We start from the raw sequence: 13,325 nt of genomic DNA on the forward strand, positions 1-13,325 counted from the left end.
TAACAAGTTTTCTGTTCTTTTCCTCCCAGAGTGTGTTAGACTTGAAATTACCTTCTATGGGCAAAAGCTTACAGGTCACTTCAACCTGTAGGAGAAATATTTCGTTTTCATTGAACAGAAATACTTACTATTTATAACAGTTTCCATTTAAAATATGTTTTTTCACATTTCCTTCTACTATGATTTCAGCTATTGCATTGTTCTATGGTTCCATCTGTACTTCTTACAATGCCTTTTGTTACTGGATTTTTCTAAAAAATAACTGGGTTCATAAAATCTTTATTTAAATAAAAGTTTATGTACATAAGAGACAAAACATAGATGAGACGACCATTTTCATTGAGGACCGTTTATAGGCAATATTAAAAGTTTATAATCTAAAGGAAAAACACAAAGTAAATCTTTACAATTCACACGCATTTTACTGTTGGCAAGCAAAAATTAACCTTATCAGAGAAGTGAACGCGCACTAATTTCGTACACTCTTTTCTGGAAAACATCAGGTCCCCACATAACTAGTAGTATTATTAAGCTTAACTTATACACCCTGTAGAATTAATAAATCTATTTAAAGTCTATTTAATTGTTCGTTAATTGCATTAGACACCTTTAGTCCCCATAAATTATGAACTTTTTAAATCGATGATTTGTTTGCCTTTCTCTTACAGAAACCCACAATTCTAGTTACGTAAAATTGTGAATAATTAACAATGGAAATCTAGGGGTTTGCTTTAACAAAAAACATAAATAGCTAAACATCCAACAAAAAAAAGGTACATAAATCGCTAACATTATATGGAAGCATTGGGTGGAAATCTACGGATGAAGGAAAGGATTTCGTCCGAAACTTCTTGGGCTTTTTCTTGATGTATAAAATGGTGGCCGTCTATTATAACAACTTCAAGGTTGGGAACAAGGCTCTTGAAAAGACCACTTTCCACAAAAGCCTTTGTACCGGCTGTTTCAAAATCAAAAGCCATGTCTTTGTTTCCTGCTATGAACTTCGTTGGAACTGTTATCTTTGATCCTTGCCATGGTGCAAGAAGCTCCCAATTTCTGTAACCGTAGACCATCAACGTACGTAAAGGTTAATTCTTTCATTAACAAATATCATTTATCGGATTTTATCTTTTTACTGTATGTCATGTGAGTGAGAAACATCATAGAAGAAGAATGGTTTATGATAAGATGTAAAAGTTTATGCTTAGCTCATAAGTCAGTGTTATTTAAATTTCTCTGTCAAATTAAATTGTTGGAAATGTAATATTAAATCCGCACACAACTTAGACAATTTTATAATATCGGCCACTGAAAAAAGGAGTTGGTTTTTCCAAGTTTGACTAAAGAAGAGAATTCAAAGTTGCATTGTGTACTTGGTAAGGAATTGAATTATTATGTTTTAAAAAATTAAGCAAGAAAAGTAGTGATGAAAAAACTTACAAGTCCATTGCACGGTAATAATTGAGTGGACCAGTGAAACCAGACTCTTGGAATTTGTCTGCAAAGAAAGTGAGTTCTTCCTCAGTTATCCATGATGGCAGAACCGAAGGTGTTGACAGGAAATCAATTAGCTCCATGCCCGGTGGAGATGCTAGAAAATCTTTACATGTCATCAGAATAAACTTCTTCATCACTGTCAAATAATCATATCTAGCAAAAGCTCTCTCTGCTCTGCCTGGTTCCTGCATACCCAACTCCACAAATAAATCACATCATGTATATCACTAAAAGCAATTTAGGCAAGATTTGTCATAAATTTATTTTGAAACACATATAAATGCAAAAGAAGCAGTAAGTAAAAGGAACCTGGAACTGGCAGACATGACTCTGATCTCCAAAAAAATTTCTGATAATTTCAACCGGTTTAGTGGTGGGAGATCTAGGGTGGTAAGGAACACCCAGAGCAACAAATCCTTTTACTCTGTCAGGTCTAAACAGGCTTAGATGCCATCCAATGTTTGCTCCCCAATCAGACCCAACAACAAATGCCTGTAGTGTTCAAATTGGTTAAAAACAGAAAGAGAAGCAAAAAAAAAGGAAGCATGATCATATATACTCATACTAAAAGGCATACAACTTTGCAAAGAGATATGATACCTGTTGTTCACCAAAATGGTCAAGCAAAGCTATAAGATCACCTACAACGTGGTGAAAAGTGTAGGAAGAAGGATCAATAGGAGAATCAGAGTCACCATATCCTCTTAGATCAGGTGCAACCGCATGATAGCCATGTTGGGCCAAGTAATTGATCTGGTGGCGCCAGGCATACCATAATTCTGGGAAGCCATGAAGCAGAAGAACAAGTGGACCTGTCCCTTTCTCTGCCACATGTATCCATATCCCGTTGGCTTTGATTCTTTGATGTTTCACTTCACTCACCATCTCTAAGTGCTCCATAACCTTTGAGGATCAAATTAAGGAAAGTTGGAGGGTGAAGCAGATGAAACATGCCTCAGAGAAAAAGACTATTAAATGCCATGCCTTGGGTCAGACCACAACTCTGACTTGTTAATAACAACTACTTTTCTCTATCCCATACAAATCATACTAACGTGACAAATTTGGATTTGACAATCTAAAACTATCAGACAAAAAGATAATTTCATACTTATTTTTTCTATTCTCTTTCAACTCTACACTCATTTGTCATAATCTTCTTTAAGTGTGAGTCTTCTTCGCACATTACAAATTCTATGTTTATTTGGAAAGTGTGCTACTTAAAATCTTCTACTTATTCAACACTTCCCAGAATGTAGATTTTTTTCTTATATATTGTTTACGTTATTAACCTCCTTAGAAAAATAGTTTGTAAATATTTATCATTCCAATTTTCTTCGCCTATAAATATTTCTAAAAAAAATCCAAATGAAACCTAAACGAGTGGCATTTATAAATAATGTTTGTAGGTAAAGAGAACATTGTTAGGTACTCTCATAGCTGGAAAAGTTAGTCATACGACATCTATTGTAAACTATTATGTATTACAATTATAACTAAAATATAGAACATTTCTGAATTATTTGAAATTTTTTAACTTTTTAAACATTTGGTTTAGATAAATCATATATTTTATTCACATAATGTCAAAAATACACAACCAAAAAGAAAGTAAACAAAAACAAATTAACATAACGTTCCTAACTAACCGTCAAGATGGTGTAGTAGACAATCTCTCACTAAACTAGACAATCATATTAAATGGTGTAAAATTAAACCATCTATTCAAACAAACAAATAAATAAGACGATTTAATAAAAGACCGTCTATACAAATATTAGACGATTTAGCAAATGACCATCTCTACAAAGACTAGACAATCTAGCAAAAGACTATCTACACAAAAATAAAGTTTATCAATTTTTTAATATAATATTTTAAGAAGAGAGAGTTAAGTCAATTGTAGATTTTGAAAGTGTAAGCAACAAGAACCCATATAAGAGAGTTCACAAGTTGCACTACTTTGTCTGTCACACTAAAAAATTATCTTTCTTGAAGTTTCATTTTAACTTTATTCATAATAAAATAAAAATGTAATGTTTTAGGAACACCTTTAAAAAGAGAATAATAAGATAAGTGAAAGACAAATTTCTTTTTAACAAATCCATAGAAGAGTCAGTATTAATATGATTACTTACATTTTTATAATCATTATAGTTTATATTATTAGTATGGTCATTAATATCATAATTAGTATTAATCACCTTATATCTATCATTATAAAAAATAAATTTAACGTAAAATATTTAAATTAAATAACTAATATGTGCCACACAATATTATACAAAGATAGATAGATTTTTTTTTACACTTTCTTTTATCCTTAAAATAGCTTCCTTCATTTAAAAAACATCACACTAATCTTCTTCATTATTTATAACAGTGTCTCTACAAGCAACTTGTTTTAAAAATAAAAAAAAGGAGTTTATAAGCAATATTAAAACAAATTAGGAGTAATTAGGGTGATTCACCCTTAAATTTTATTAAATTGTTGTGAACGTGTTAACTTTTACCTTATTTTTTAACTTTTATAATCCTTAATTATAAAAAAAAAGAAAGAGAAAGTCAGCACAACAACAAACAACCAGAGAAATGCGGAAGGTTGCATAAAACGGCACCCTTCAATCTTGGAACGTTGCATAAAACGGCACCCTTCAATCTTGGACTTCAGTTCATCTCTCAAATCTCAATCCCAAACAGAGATATATATATAAGTCACACACCATCCTTCATTTTCATTATCTTATTTCTCCTTTTCTTTTCTTTTCTTTTCACTTTTTATTCTTCTTTTTCATGACGTCCATTTCTAAAATCAGAAATTAGATTTTTTTTTAAATATCTAGTTTCGAGAGACAATGTAGAAGATCAATTCAGAGATTTACTTCTCAAATCATAACCTATTTTTCTTTTCAAGGGTTCATAATTATCAGGGTTTTGTATGATAACATGCTTTCTTGTTCTATGAATTCGTTCGTGTTTTTTCTTAAATTCTGGATAAGCTTTTTATTGTTTTTCTGGTCTCTTGAATTCAGAATGATTGATTCTTTGACAATTTTTAATATTGATGGTTGAGTCGAAATAGGTTTAGCATTGCTTACTTTTCTTTGCTCAATACTTATGGGCAAAGGAAATGTTTGATGAATGCTTACATAAATAATTAGGAGTTTGTTAGTTCTCGAGGACTGATATAGTTCTTGGGGTTCGGGAACTTCTACATATCTCTTACTCGCAACATCATTCCATGCATGAACTATAACTAGTAATTCATCTATTTATTATAGATTAGTTTAAATATCGCTATTATTATATTATTAGAAAGGGATTATGAAACAGTATATGTATGAAAAATGATTTCTGAAACCATGATACCTTACCATATTCGAATAAAGTGAAGTTGAAAAAGTATAAAATTGAGTGTTGTCTAAAATACAATTCTATTAAACAAAAATGTTTCTTCTGAATGCAAACATTGAAAAACAGAATAACTAGACAGTGCCGCAGTGACCTCTCTTTGTGTTGGTGCGTGTATTACATGGTGTCATTTGTTGGTGTGACATTTTGAAGATAAGTATTGTGCCATAGAAGGTGGATCATAGACCAAACCAATGATGCCACAACCATGCAAAGCTTGTTTGAAAACACAATCTAAGTAGAATAACCAATGATGTTTCCTTTAAGAGGTTGGTCGCCACATCGCTTTCTTGCCATTAAGTAACCCTTCTTGGCTTGTGGAGGTTATTTCCCAATGGAGAGATTTCAACAAATTCTCCACTTCACCGATCACACTTGGCTCATCACGGACAATCAAATTACCTCCTGGTCTTAGTATTCTGTCAACTTCTGCTATCACAGGAACAAGATTGCACCTGACAAAACCAAACAACAAAACCACATTTCAAATCATCTCATACACTAAATAACTATGCAACTAAAAAATTCTCTGCTTCCATTTTTACCTTTTCATTAGATTTGAGAAAAGATGATCTGCATGCAGTAGATCGTAAGTTCGTGGATAGGTGCTGAAGGATTCACACCAATCATGGTATATACCAATAAGACCCCGTTCATAGATGAGAGGAAGTGTATCTACAGCATCTATGTTCACCACATTAAATACCCAAACAGGAAGATCCTTCAGAGCTGCTGCGAATCTGCATTCACATTGAGTATATAACTTTGATGAATAACATACCCTTATAATCAATGATACAACTGTATTAACAAGGCATGCATGGTAGATTTATAGAGACTACTAAAAGTATGGCATACAAATTAAAAGAATATACGTGATTTTGTTAGTCCAAGCTGAATCGATATATATACACCTACCCTCCACAACTGGCTCGCATGTCCATGATATTTCTGACGTTAGACCAAGATACCCCAATGTTGCTAAGCTCATCGACAACGTTTTTCCAACGTTCATTATCTGCTGCAAAGTCTTGAGAAGCTTGCAACCAGTCTGGGACCTTTTGCAGTCTCTCAGGCCAAGCTTCAGGCCATTTAGTTCCTCTCTCATTGTCAACAGGCAGCTTGTGCATGCACGCCTGGAGCGGAACATACCTGTAAAAAACATATAATATAATAAAACAATTTCTGCCATCAATCTGTACAAGTTGTAAATACAAGAGAATCGAGAGATTTACCATGCAGCATTAGGATCATCCTCGGCTTTGCACATAGGAGGTTGATTTTGCTCCCTTTGCTCGTAACATTCATTGGTAAGGGGTTTGCGGTAGAACGCTGCACCAACTTGATTCAGTTTATCCTTTTTTATGCTTACGAGTTCCCAGCAAATGGCCTTCGTCAATACGCTCATTTCTACAGAAAAATAACAATATGTCAGACCCTACAACAATGCAAACTTCATTCCTTTTTTTTTTATAACAATATATGTGCATATATCATACGCTTCCATATCTGAGCATCTTCTTCGATCGTTTGGTACACAGGTGTGGCACACCACACAAAGTAACCCCCTGGTCTAAGAAGACGATTCAGTTCCAAAAGCAACATGCCACCTACAATAGATTCACACACTTCTCTTCAACAACACGAACACTCAAAATTGAAACATTAAGTTCAGAAAATGAGTACAAATTTAAAGAAAAGAAAAGTGTTGGTGAGATTAACAACCATCTTCATGCCAAGGTACACGACAACGTGCGCAATGAATAAGATCAAAGACTTGGCTGGGGAACTGCAACCTTTGAGTACCCATCACGGCAGATATTGCCGGTATCCCTCTCTCAAGGGCAAACTGCACTTGTGCTTCATGCTCATCTTTGGGTGCAAAAGACATAGCAATAACATCCCTTTCAAATAGAAAACCTCCAAAACTGCCAACCCCACACCCAACATCCAAAATCACTCTAGTGTGCGTTCCCCATGCAATACCTGGTTCAGCCTGTGTAACAATCACAACATCTTTTCAACAATCATGTGGAAAGTTGTATACTCACCAGTTATATATATGTACTAAAATTACCTGTTGAAGAAAATCAATGTAGTGGAGAGCACCGTGAATGAACTGGGTGCCCCCTCCCGGGAATGTCAAGAATTCACCCTTCAACTTCACCCAGTTTTGGTGTCCCTTCACGTCTGCTAACAGAGTGTGTGGTATGTTGTGGTACCATATCTGTTAGAAAGACAAGGTAACTAAAACTTTAATTTTGAGAAATTCATCATCATATACCTAATAACATGCACAAAGCACCTACACAATTTCTACTAAATTTAATAAACCTACTTATTTTTGCTAATATTATTTGTGTAAAGAACGCCTTCAGAGAAAATTATATAATAAACAAATAACTAATTAATTAAGTATTTAGATAAAATGTGGATATTATAAAAAAAATCATCACCACTTCCATAGTTTTTTCAAATAATTAATATTTCAAGATAAAGTGGAACTCAAAAGGAATAAGCAGTTTTTAGATATGAAATCATGGAGTGAATGCTTTATTAGTATATATCATACAGTCTTTTAAAATCTATTATATAATCTTACCTGGTATTTCATTGTTTTTGTGAGTGTTGAATAAATATGATTTGAACCAAAGTTTTCCCTTCCAAATATGTTACCTTATCTCTGCTGGCAGGCCATTGGATTGGTATTTTGTAACCCTTGGGAAGTGGTACGAGACAAGTTGGTGCATCCTCAGGGCAGTGCCTCTCTCGGTGTACGAAATGTTTTCTAGTAGAAGTTTTTAAATACTTCTCATTATCCAAACATGGAATATAATCATGACCAGTTGAGACATTGCAGATACTCCAATTCAAATCTTGCAACTTTACTTCATCGTTACCACCACCTAATTCCTCCTTCTGTCTTTTCTTCTCAACTTCAGACTCATCTCCTTGTGTCGGCCACTCCTTCTTCAATATTTGGCCCCACTTCCTCATATTCTTAACCTTCTTCTTTTCTCCACCCTCATCTTCCACCCTTGTCTTTTCTTCTTTCTCTGTCACCTCACCTTTGTCTTCCCTTAGTTGTTGCACATTCGCGTCATCGTCATTGTTCTTACCCTTTTGCACATCAAAACTTTGTTGATCGTCACTCATGCTCTCTTCTTGGTTTTCTTTCATATTCACATTCTTAGCTTCTGCATTTTGTTTTGTATTTAGATTTTCTTTTTCATCTTGTGTTACGTTGTTGTTTTCTTCTTCACCCTTTTGATCCTCTTCAGATGCTTGAACACTTTGAGCCTCTTTCTCACTATTATCACTTTTCTGATCATTGTCCGAACCTGCACCAACTTTATTTTCAGTGGAAACTTCTTTCTTAACGGTGTTTCCACCCTCATTTGCCATGGCGTCGTCGGAGAGGTTGCCAGCGTTGTCTCCATATATATCACTTTCCCTTTGGCCATGGCTTTTGGTGTTAGATTCACTTGACTCTTCTAAGATATTTGTGGTGGTTTCTCGTGGCTCTTCTGAGATATTTGTGGTGGTTTCTCGTGGCTCTTCTGAGATATTCGTTGTGGTTTCTCGTGGCTCTTCTGCGGTATTTGTGGTGGTTTCTCGTGGCTCTTCTGAGATATTTGTGGTTGTTTCATGTGGCTCTTCTGGGATATTTGTGGTTGTTTCACGTGACGAGTCTTCTGCGATATGTGTGGTGGTTTCAACTGGATCATCTTGTTGGATGATGTTTGTGGTTGTTGTGGTGGTGGTTTCAGGTGTGTCTTCAACGAGGTCAGTGTTAGTGGTTTCAGAGTTGTTATCATCGATGGGTGTGCGTGTTTTAGGTGTGACGACAGAGTTGGAGGTTAGCATCCATATGCCCAAAACACAAAGCGCGGTGAAGATGAGTGTAGTTAAGGTTGATGTGTAAGAAGTTGAAGATGATGATCTCCTGGCTCGTGACTTGGGTTGAGCCATTGGTGTGTATTGTGTTGGATTTGTTGGTGAGAGTGAAATTGGAAGAGATTAGAGAGAGTTGTTGAGATGGTGAAGTGATGTTTGTGGAGGAAGATTAAGGAGAGAATAAATTGTTTGTATGTTGGAAGTTGGAAAGTATCAATGATCCAATAGAGTCGGAGTAGGAAGTTGTTGAGACAACTTGGTTGCTATGTATGTTTCACTGAGAAATCGCACACATCAGACCCAGGTTTGGTTCTCACTGTTGGAATACAATCATGAGATATGTTTTAACATGAACAAAAGTCAATAACAACTTCCTTTATCTTAGAGTGCATTTTTAAGACATGCATTAAAAAATATGTAAAAAAGAAGAGAGATTAATATTGAAAAATACACTTTTCAACACCTTTTATAAACTATTCCTTTCTTTGGTTCCTGATGAAGAATATATATTTGATATACACGCATATACTGAAAATCATATATATATTATTAAAATGGGTTTCTATTTAATAATTTTCTAATAATAATTACTAAATATTATTAGTTTGGTAGGTAAAATCTTAAGACAAAATAAAGAGAAAATATAATTATATTCTTATGACTTAATTAACATAACATATAGTCATTATGCCTTATATTTATAAGTATCCCAAGATGCATGTTTTATTTTGAAGTTTTGAAGCAAGATTTTGGATTCAAAGTATTTGAGTTTGTTTTTTAAATGGATAATTAATATTATATTTTTCAATGCAACAAAGGATAGAGAAAAAAAAATTATTCAAGAAAATAATTATTTAACATTAGCTTTTAAATGATTAAAAATTAAAAGTTGACATTAATTAATTAATAATTTCGAATATTCTGTCATAAGTATGTGATTTTAGAATAGTTGATGTTAATTCATTAATAAATGAGTTGACATAGTTAAAATTATATAAATCAAACAAAAATACTAGAGGTTGTAACGTGAGAAAAGATTGTAATTTTTAAAATTCATTGTAACAATTCTAATTATAGGAACCTTTTATTATATTTAAATATTATGTTTAGTTTTTGTAAAAGAAAAACAAAAGTATCTTTTAACCTAACAATAATATGTTTTTTACTTAAAAAAGGTGAAATATTATTCATCTTTAGTATTACGAGTGATAAGAAGAGGAGAGAGAGAAAATGTGAGATGCAAGATGCGATAGAAACACAAAGAAAAGAAAAGAAAAGGAAAAAGAGTTTTGAAAAAGGAAACTATATAAAATTATTGTTAAATTTTTTTATATACATACTATGTATATATGTTGTTTCTTTTACGGAGTAGACTTGTACGTAGATATTTATTTACTGTAATTTTCTTAAGAGCATAAAATTAAAAGATAAAGATAACATGAGTAAATTAAACAAAAAAAAATATGATACATTTTTTTTATTTTTTTTATTTTGAGATTTGTTAAAACTATTTTGTTCACTCAATGTTAAAAAAGCATATAAAATTATTGATAAAATTATGTGATCGCTTATCTATTATTTTTGTTTTTATAAATAGGAAGTCATATTTTGTGAATTTACACCTCTTTCTCAATGTCTTAATAGTAAAAAGTTACTTCGAGCACCCAGGTTTTTCTTTTTTCTAACTGAACCTTCCTTTTCCTTTTTTTCTCCAACTTTTGTTCCAGTAACATTCTTCTACATTAATTTGTAATGTAGAAAGAATATTCTTCTACATTTGTTTGGTTTCATAGTTTTAGAGATTAAGTTACAAAAAGAATAAAATTTTTGCACCGGAAATTTAATTTCTAGAATATTAATTTCAGACCCATGGAATATTCTTCAAAAAAACGAAGAGGTGGACAAAGAAATTAGTGGGGTGGAAGAAGTTAAAGCCTACATACTTGGTCACTATGAACACTTTATGAGCCATTTGGGCTGATTTTTTAGCCTTTTGGGCTGAATCTAGAAAATAATTTTGGACAAATTCTTCCTGTACCTTATAAATTGTGACCACAGCTGATCACCTTTTAAATTTTCAAAATTATCTTTCATTTCAAAACTGAAAATCTAAAATTCAAAATTATGTTTTGGAAATGAAATTTCAGAATAGAATTCTAAAATCAAAATCTCATTTTAAAAAGAACAATTTCATAATACAAAAAATACATTTCAGAAAAGAAATTATGAAAAACAAAATCAAAATATGTATTCTAGAAATGGATACCAAAAATCAGAAAACTGTTTGGGAAATCCAAATCCAGAAAGGTTTTTCAGAAAAGGAAATTTGTAATGTATTTTGATTCGTACCCCTTTTATTTAAGCTGCATTTTTGTCATTTCACATAAAAATTGGGTGGAATATCTGATAGGTGCAGAAAGTAATTGTCATAATTTTGATGCTCAAATGGACTATTAACAATGTTTTGGCAGTAACCTTTATTAAAACAGTCTTATTAACATCTGTTTTATAAATAAACAAATAAGGTTAATTCATTTAACCAAAAAAATAGAGAAATACTAAGCAACATGAAGATTGAGAGTGGCCAAGAGTGAGTAGTGTGAAAATTTCTGAACTGCATTGGTTGTTGTTGAAGTTTTTAAAAGGGAATGTACGTGTGGCTATTAACAAGGAAGATAGCTTTAATCAGATAACAAACCAAAATTTGACAAAATGTACAAATTGAATCTGGATTACTGATGTAAGGACAGAAGGATGTGCACAAAAATAGACAAAAATGGTAAAATATGTTGCAGACAATAATAAGTTCAATGGAGAGTCTTGGCTATAACAGTGAATTCTCAGAACAAAAGGGAAATCAAAGTGATCTTTCTTAATCTAGCTTTTGGGGTGCCCTTCAATAATGAATACATGCCAAACCAACAGGGTTTATGCAATGTGATTCTCCATCTTTCCTTGTAGTTCCAAGTTTTTGTTTTTGTCTGCATTTCAGTTAATTGTCAACTTTTGTTATGATACTAAACTAGTTCTAAGATCATTTTTATTCAATGATAATGTAAAAAGAAGATTGTAGTGATATTTCAAACATGGTGCATTGAATTATAATGTCAGAAATTATGGAATCATTAATTAGCCAAGGATAAGATATGATGTACTGAATGGTGCAGTTTCACATGCATTACCTTCTTTTCTCCTTCCTTTAATGGGCCCGAATTTTAGAGAGCACTGTCATGTTTTTGTACAGTTTTTTTATTATATTTTTAACATTTTATAAAAAGCTTAACATAAATAAATATACTTAACATATTTGAAATATAGAAAAAAAACTCATATTATTCTTTTAGTGAATACAGGACCAGTAGAAAATTTAGAATTATTCTCTTTTCTATAATTCAATATCATCTTATAAAATTTTCTTAAAACTAAATGTAGAGAGTATTAGATTTTTATTTATTTATTTATTTTAGATAAGGATTATTTATATAAAAAATATGAGAGAATATTTCACTATTCAAAGTAATAATATTCTAAGGATATTGTTTAAGGATAATTAAAAGTATTTATTATTTGGTAAGTATATTCAATATTTTATCCGTATGCTTTTTAATAATATATTTAGTAAGTATATTTAATATTTCTTAGCCAATATCAAAAAAAAATATAATTTCATCTTAGTAATTAATTAGGTATTTTTTTATTATTAAATATTCTTATTTTTTATTTTGATTGATTGTAAATCAAATATACATAACATATAAACTCTTTAATTCATATAGTATATTTAGAATATAATATTGGTTGGTGTCATCTGAAAATATACTCCTCTATGGATTTATAATATATCATATATTATGAAATTCAATTATAATATAATAATATATATATATATATATATATATAATTATGTTTTTTATTATTAATGCAATCATATAAAAATAACTTTTTATACAATGTAGAGATTAAATACTAGTTATAAAAATTATAACACAACTTGAAGAGTAATCCTCACTTTTCCTACTCTCTCTCAATCAAATATAATAAAATTTGTCTTTTATGTTTTTTTATTGGCAAAAATTGTCTTTTATGTATTTAACATAAATTTAAAGTTGTAGCAAAAAAGTTTTTCTTTTCTCTTGAAATTGATCAAATTATAATATTTAAGTACATTTAATCTTTTTAACTGTCTATTAATTCTATCTACCATTTTCATCTCTATCTCTATTTATTAAAAGAAATCGTCAATAGTAGTAATGAATTACATTAGATCACAATTGTTACCAAACTAAGTGTGCCTCAAATAAGTCACAATTGTTTCATCTCAACTTCAACTAGTATTTTTGGGTATTCAGCTCAACTACATATCTAGACTTCAAACATGAAAACTCCTAGTTGAGATGAAACAATTGTGAAGGGTACTACGATCCATATAAAACAAAAACTATATCACAATTAAATTGTTTATGGTAAATCTAAAATATATTTTATATGTGATAAATTTTATTTACAAAATTATCTATATG

At 31.4% G+C, this 13,325-nt stretch overlaps 2 protein-coding genes across 2 annotated transcripts; both read right to left on the reverse strand.

Moving 5' to 3' along the window:
- Nucleotides 1-684: 684 nt before the first annotated feature.
- On the reverse strand, nucleotides 685-2,878 carry LOC137808425 (alpha/beta-Hydrolases superfamily protein). Its single transcript, XM_068609527.1, has 4 exons — nucleotides 2,098-2,878; nucleotides 1,807-1,989; nucleotides 1,441-1,682; nucleotides 685-1,056 (listed from the first exon to the last, which is right to left on the reverse strand). The coding sequence occupies exons 1-4, from the start codon at nucleotides 2,395-2,397 to the stop codon at nucleotides 792-794; spliced, it is 990 nt and encodes a 329-aa protein (XP_068465628.1). The 5' UTR covers nucleotides 2,398-2,878; the 3' UTR covers nucleotides 685-791.
- A 1,973-nt stretch (nucleotides 2,879-4,851) lies between these two features.
- LOC137805977 (putative methyltransferase PMT23) lies at nucleotides 4,852-9,067 on the reverse strand. The gene is made up of 8 exons (XM_068605851.1): nucleotides 7,585-9,067; nucleotides 6,986-7,135; nucleotides 6,634-6,904; nucleotides 6,408-6,518; nucleotides 6,144-6,318; nucleotides 5,827-6,060; nucleotides 5,454-5,648; nucleotides 4,852-5,363 (listed from the first exon to the last, which is right to left on the reverse strand). The coding sequence occupies exons 1-8, from the start codon at nucleotides 8,878-8,880 to the stop codon at nucleotides 5,171-5,173; spliced, it is 2,625 nt and encodes an 874-aa protein (XP_068461952.1). The 5' UTR covers nucleotides 8,881-9,067; the 3' UTR covers nucleotides 4,852-5,170.
- Between the last annotated feature and the right edge of the window lie 4,258 nt (nucleotides 9,068-13,325).

Source organism: Phaseolus vulgaris, chromosome 3 (genome assembly GCF_051622355.1).
Source record: "Phaseolus vulgaris cultivar YP4 chromosome 3, ASM5162235v1, whole genome shotgun sequence".
Taxonomy (NCBI): Eukaryota; Viridiplantae; Streptophyta; class Magnoliopsida; order Fabales; family Fabaceae; genus Phaseolus; species Phaseolus vulgaris.

What these genes read in the sequence shown, in the direction of transcription:
- LOC137808425 (XM_068609527.1), bottom strand. Translation starts at nt 2,397, where the DNA reads ATGGAGCACTTAGAGATGGTGAGTGAAGTGAAACATCAAAGAATCAAA. An exon ending in ACCATTTTGGTGAACAACAG is followed by an intron (nt 1,990 to 2,097) that starts GTATCATATCTC and finishes TGAACACTACAG; the next exon opens with GCATTTGTTGTTGGGTCTGA. An exon ending in GTCATGTCTGCCAGTTCCAG is followed by an intron (nt 1,683 to 1,806) that starts GTTCCTTTTACT and finishes TTGGGTATGCAG; the next exon opens with GAACCAGGCAGAGCAGAGAG.
- LOC137805977 (XM_068605851.1), bottom strand. Translation starts at nt 8,880, where the DNA reads ATGGCTCAACCCAAGTCACGAGCCAGGAGATCATCATCTTCAACTTCT. An exon ending in GGCCTGCCAGCAGAGATAAG is followed by an intron (nt 7,136 to 7,584) that starts GTAACATATTTG and finishes TCTTTCTAACAG; the next exon opens with ATATGGTACCACAACATACC. An exon ending in ACATTGATTTTCTTCAACAG is followed by an intron (nt 6,905 to 6,985) that starts GTAATTTTAGTA and finishes ATTGTTACACAG; the next exon opens with GCTGAACCAGGTATTGCATG.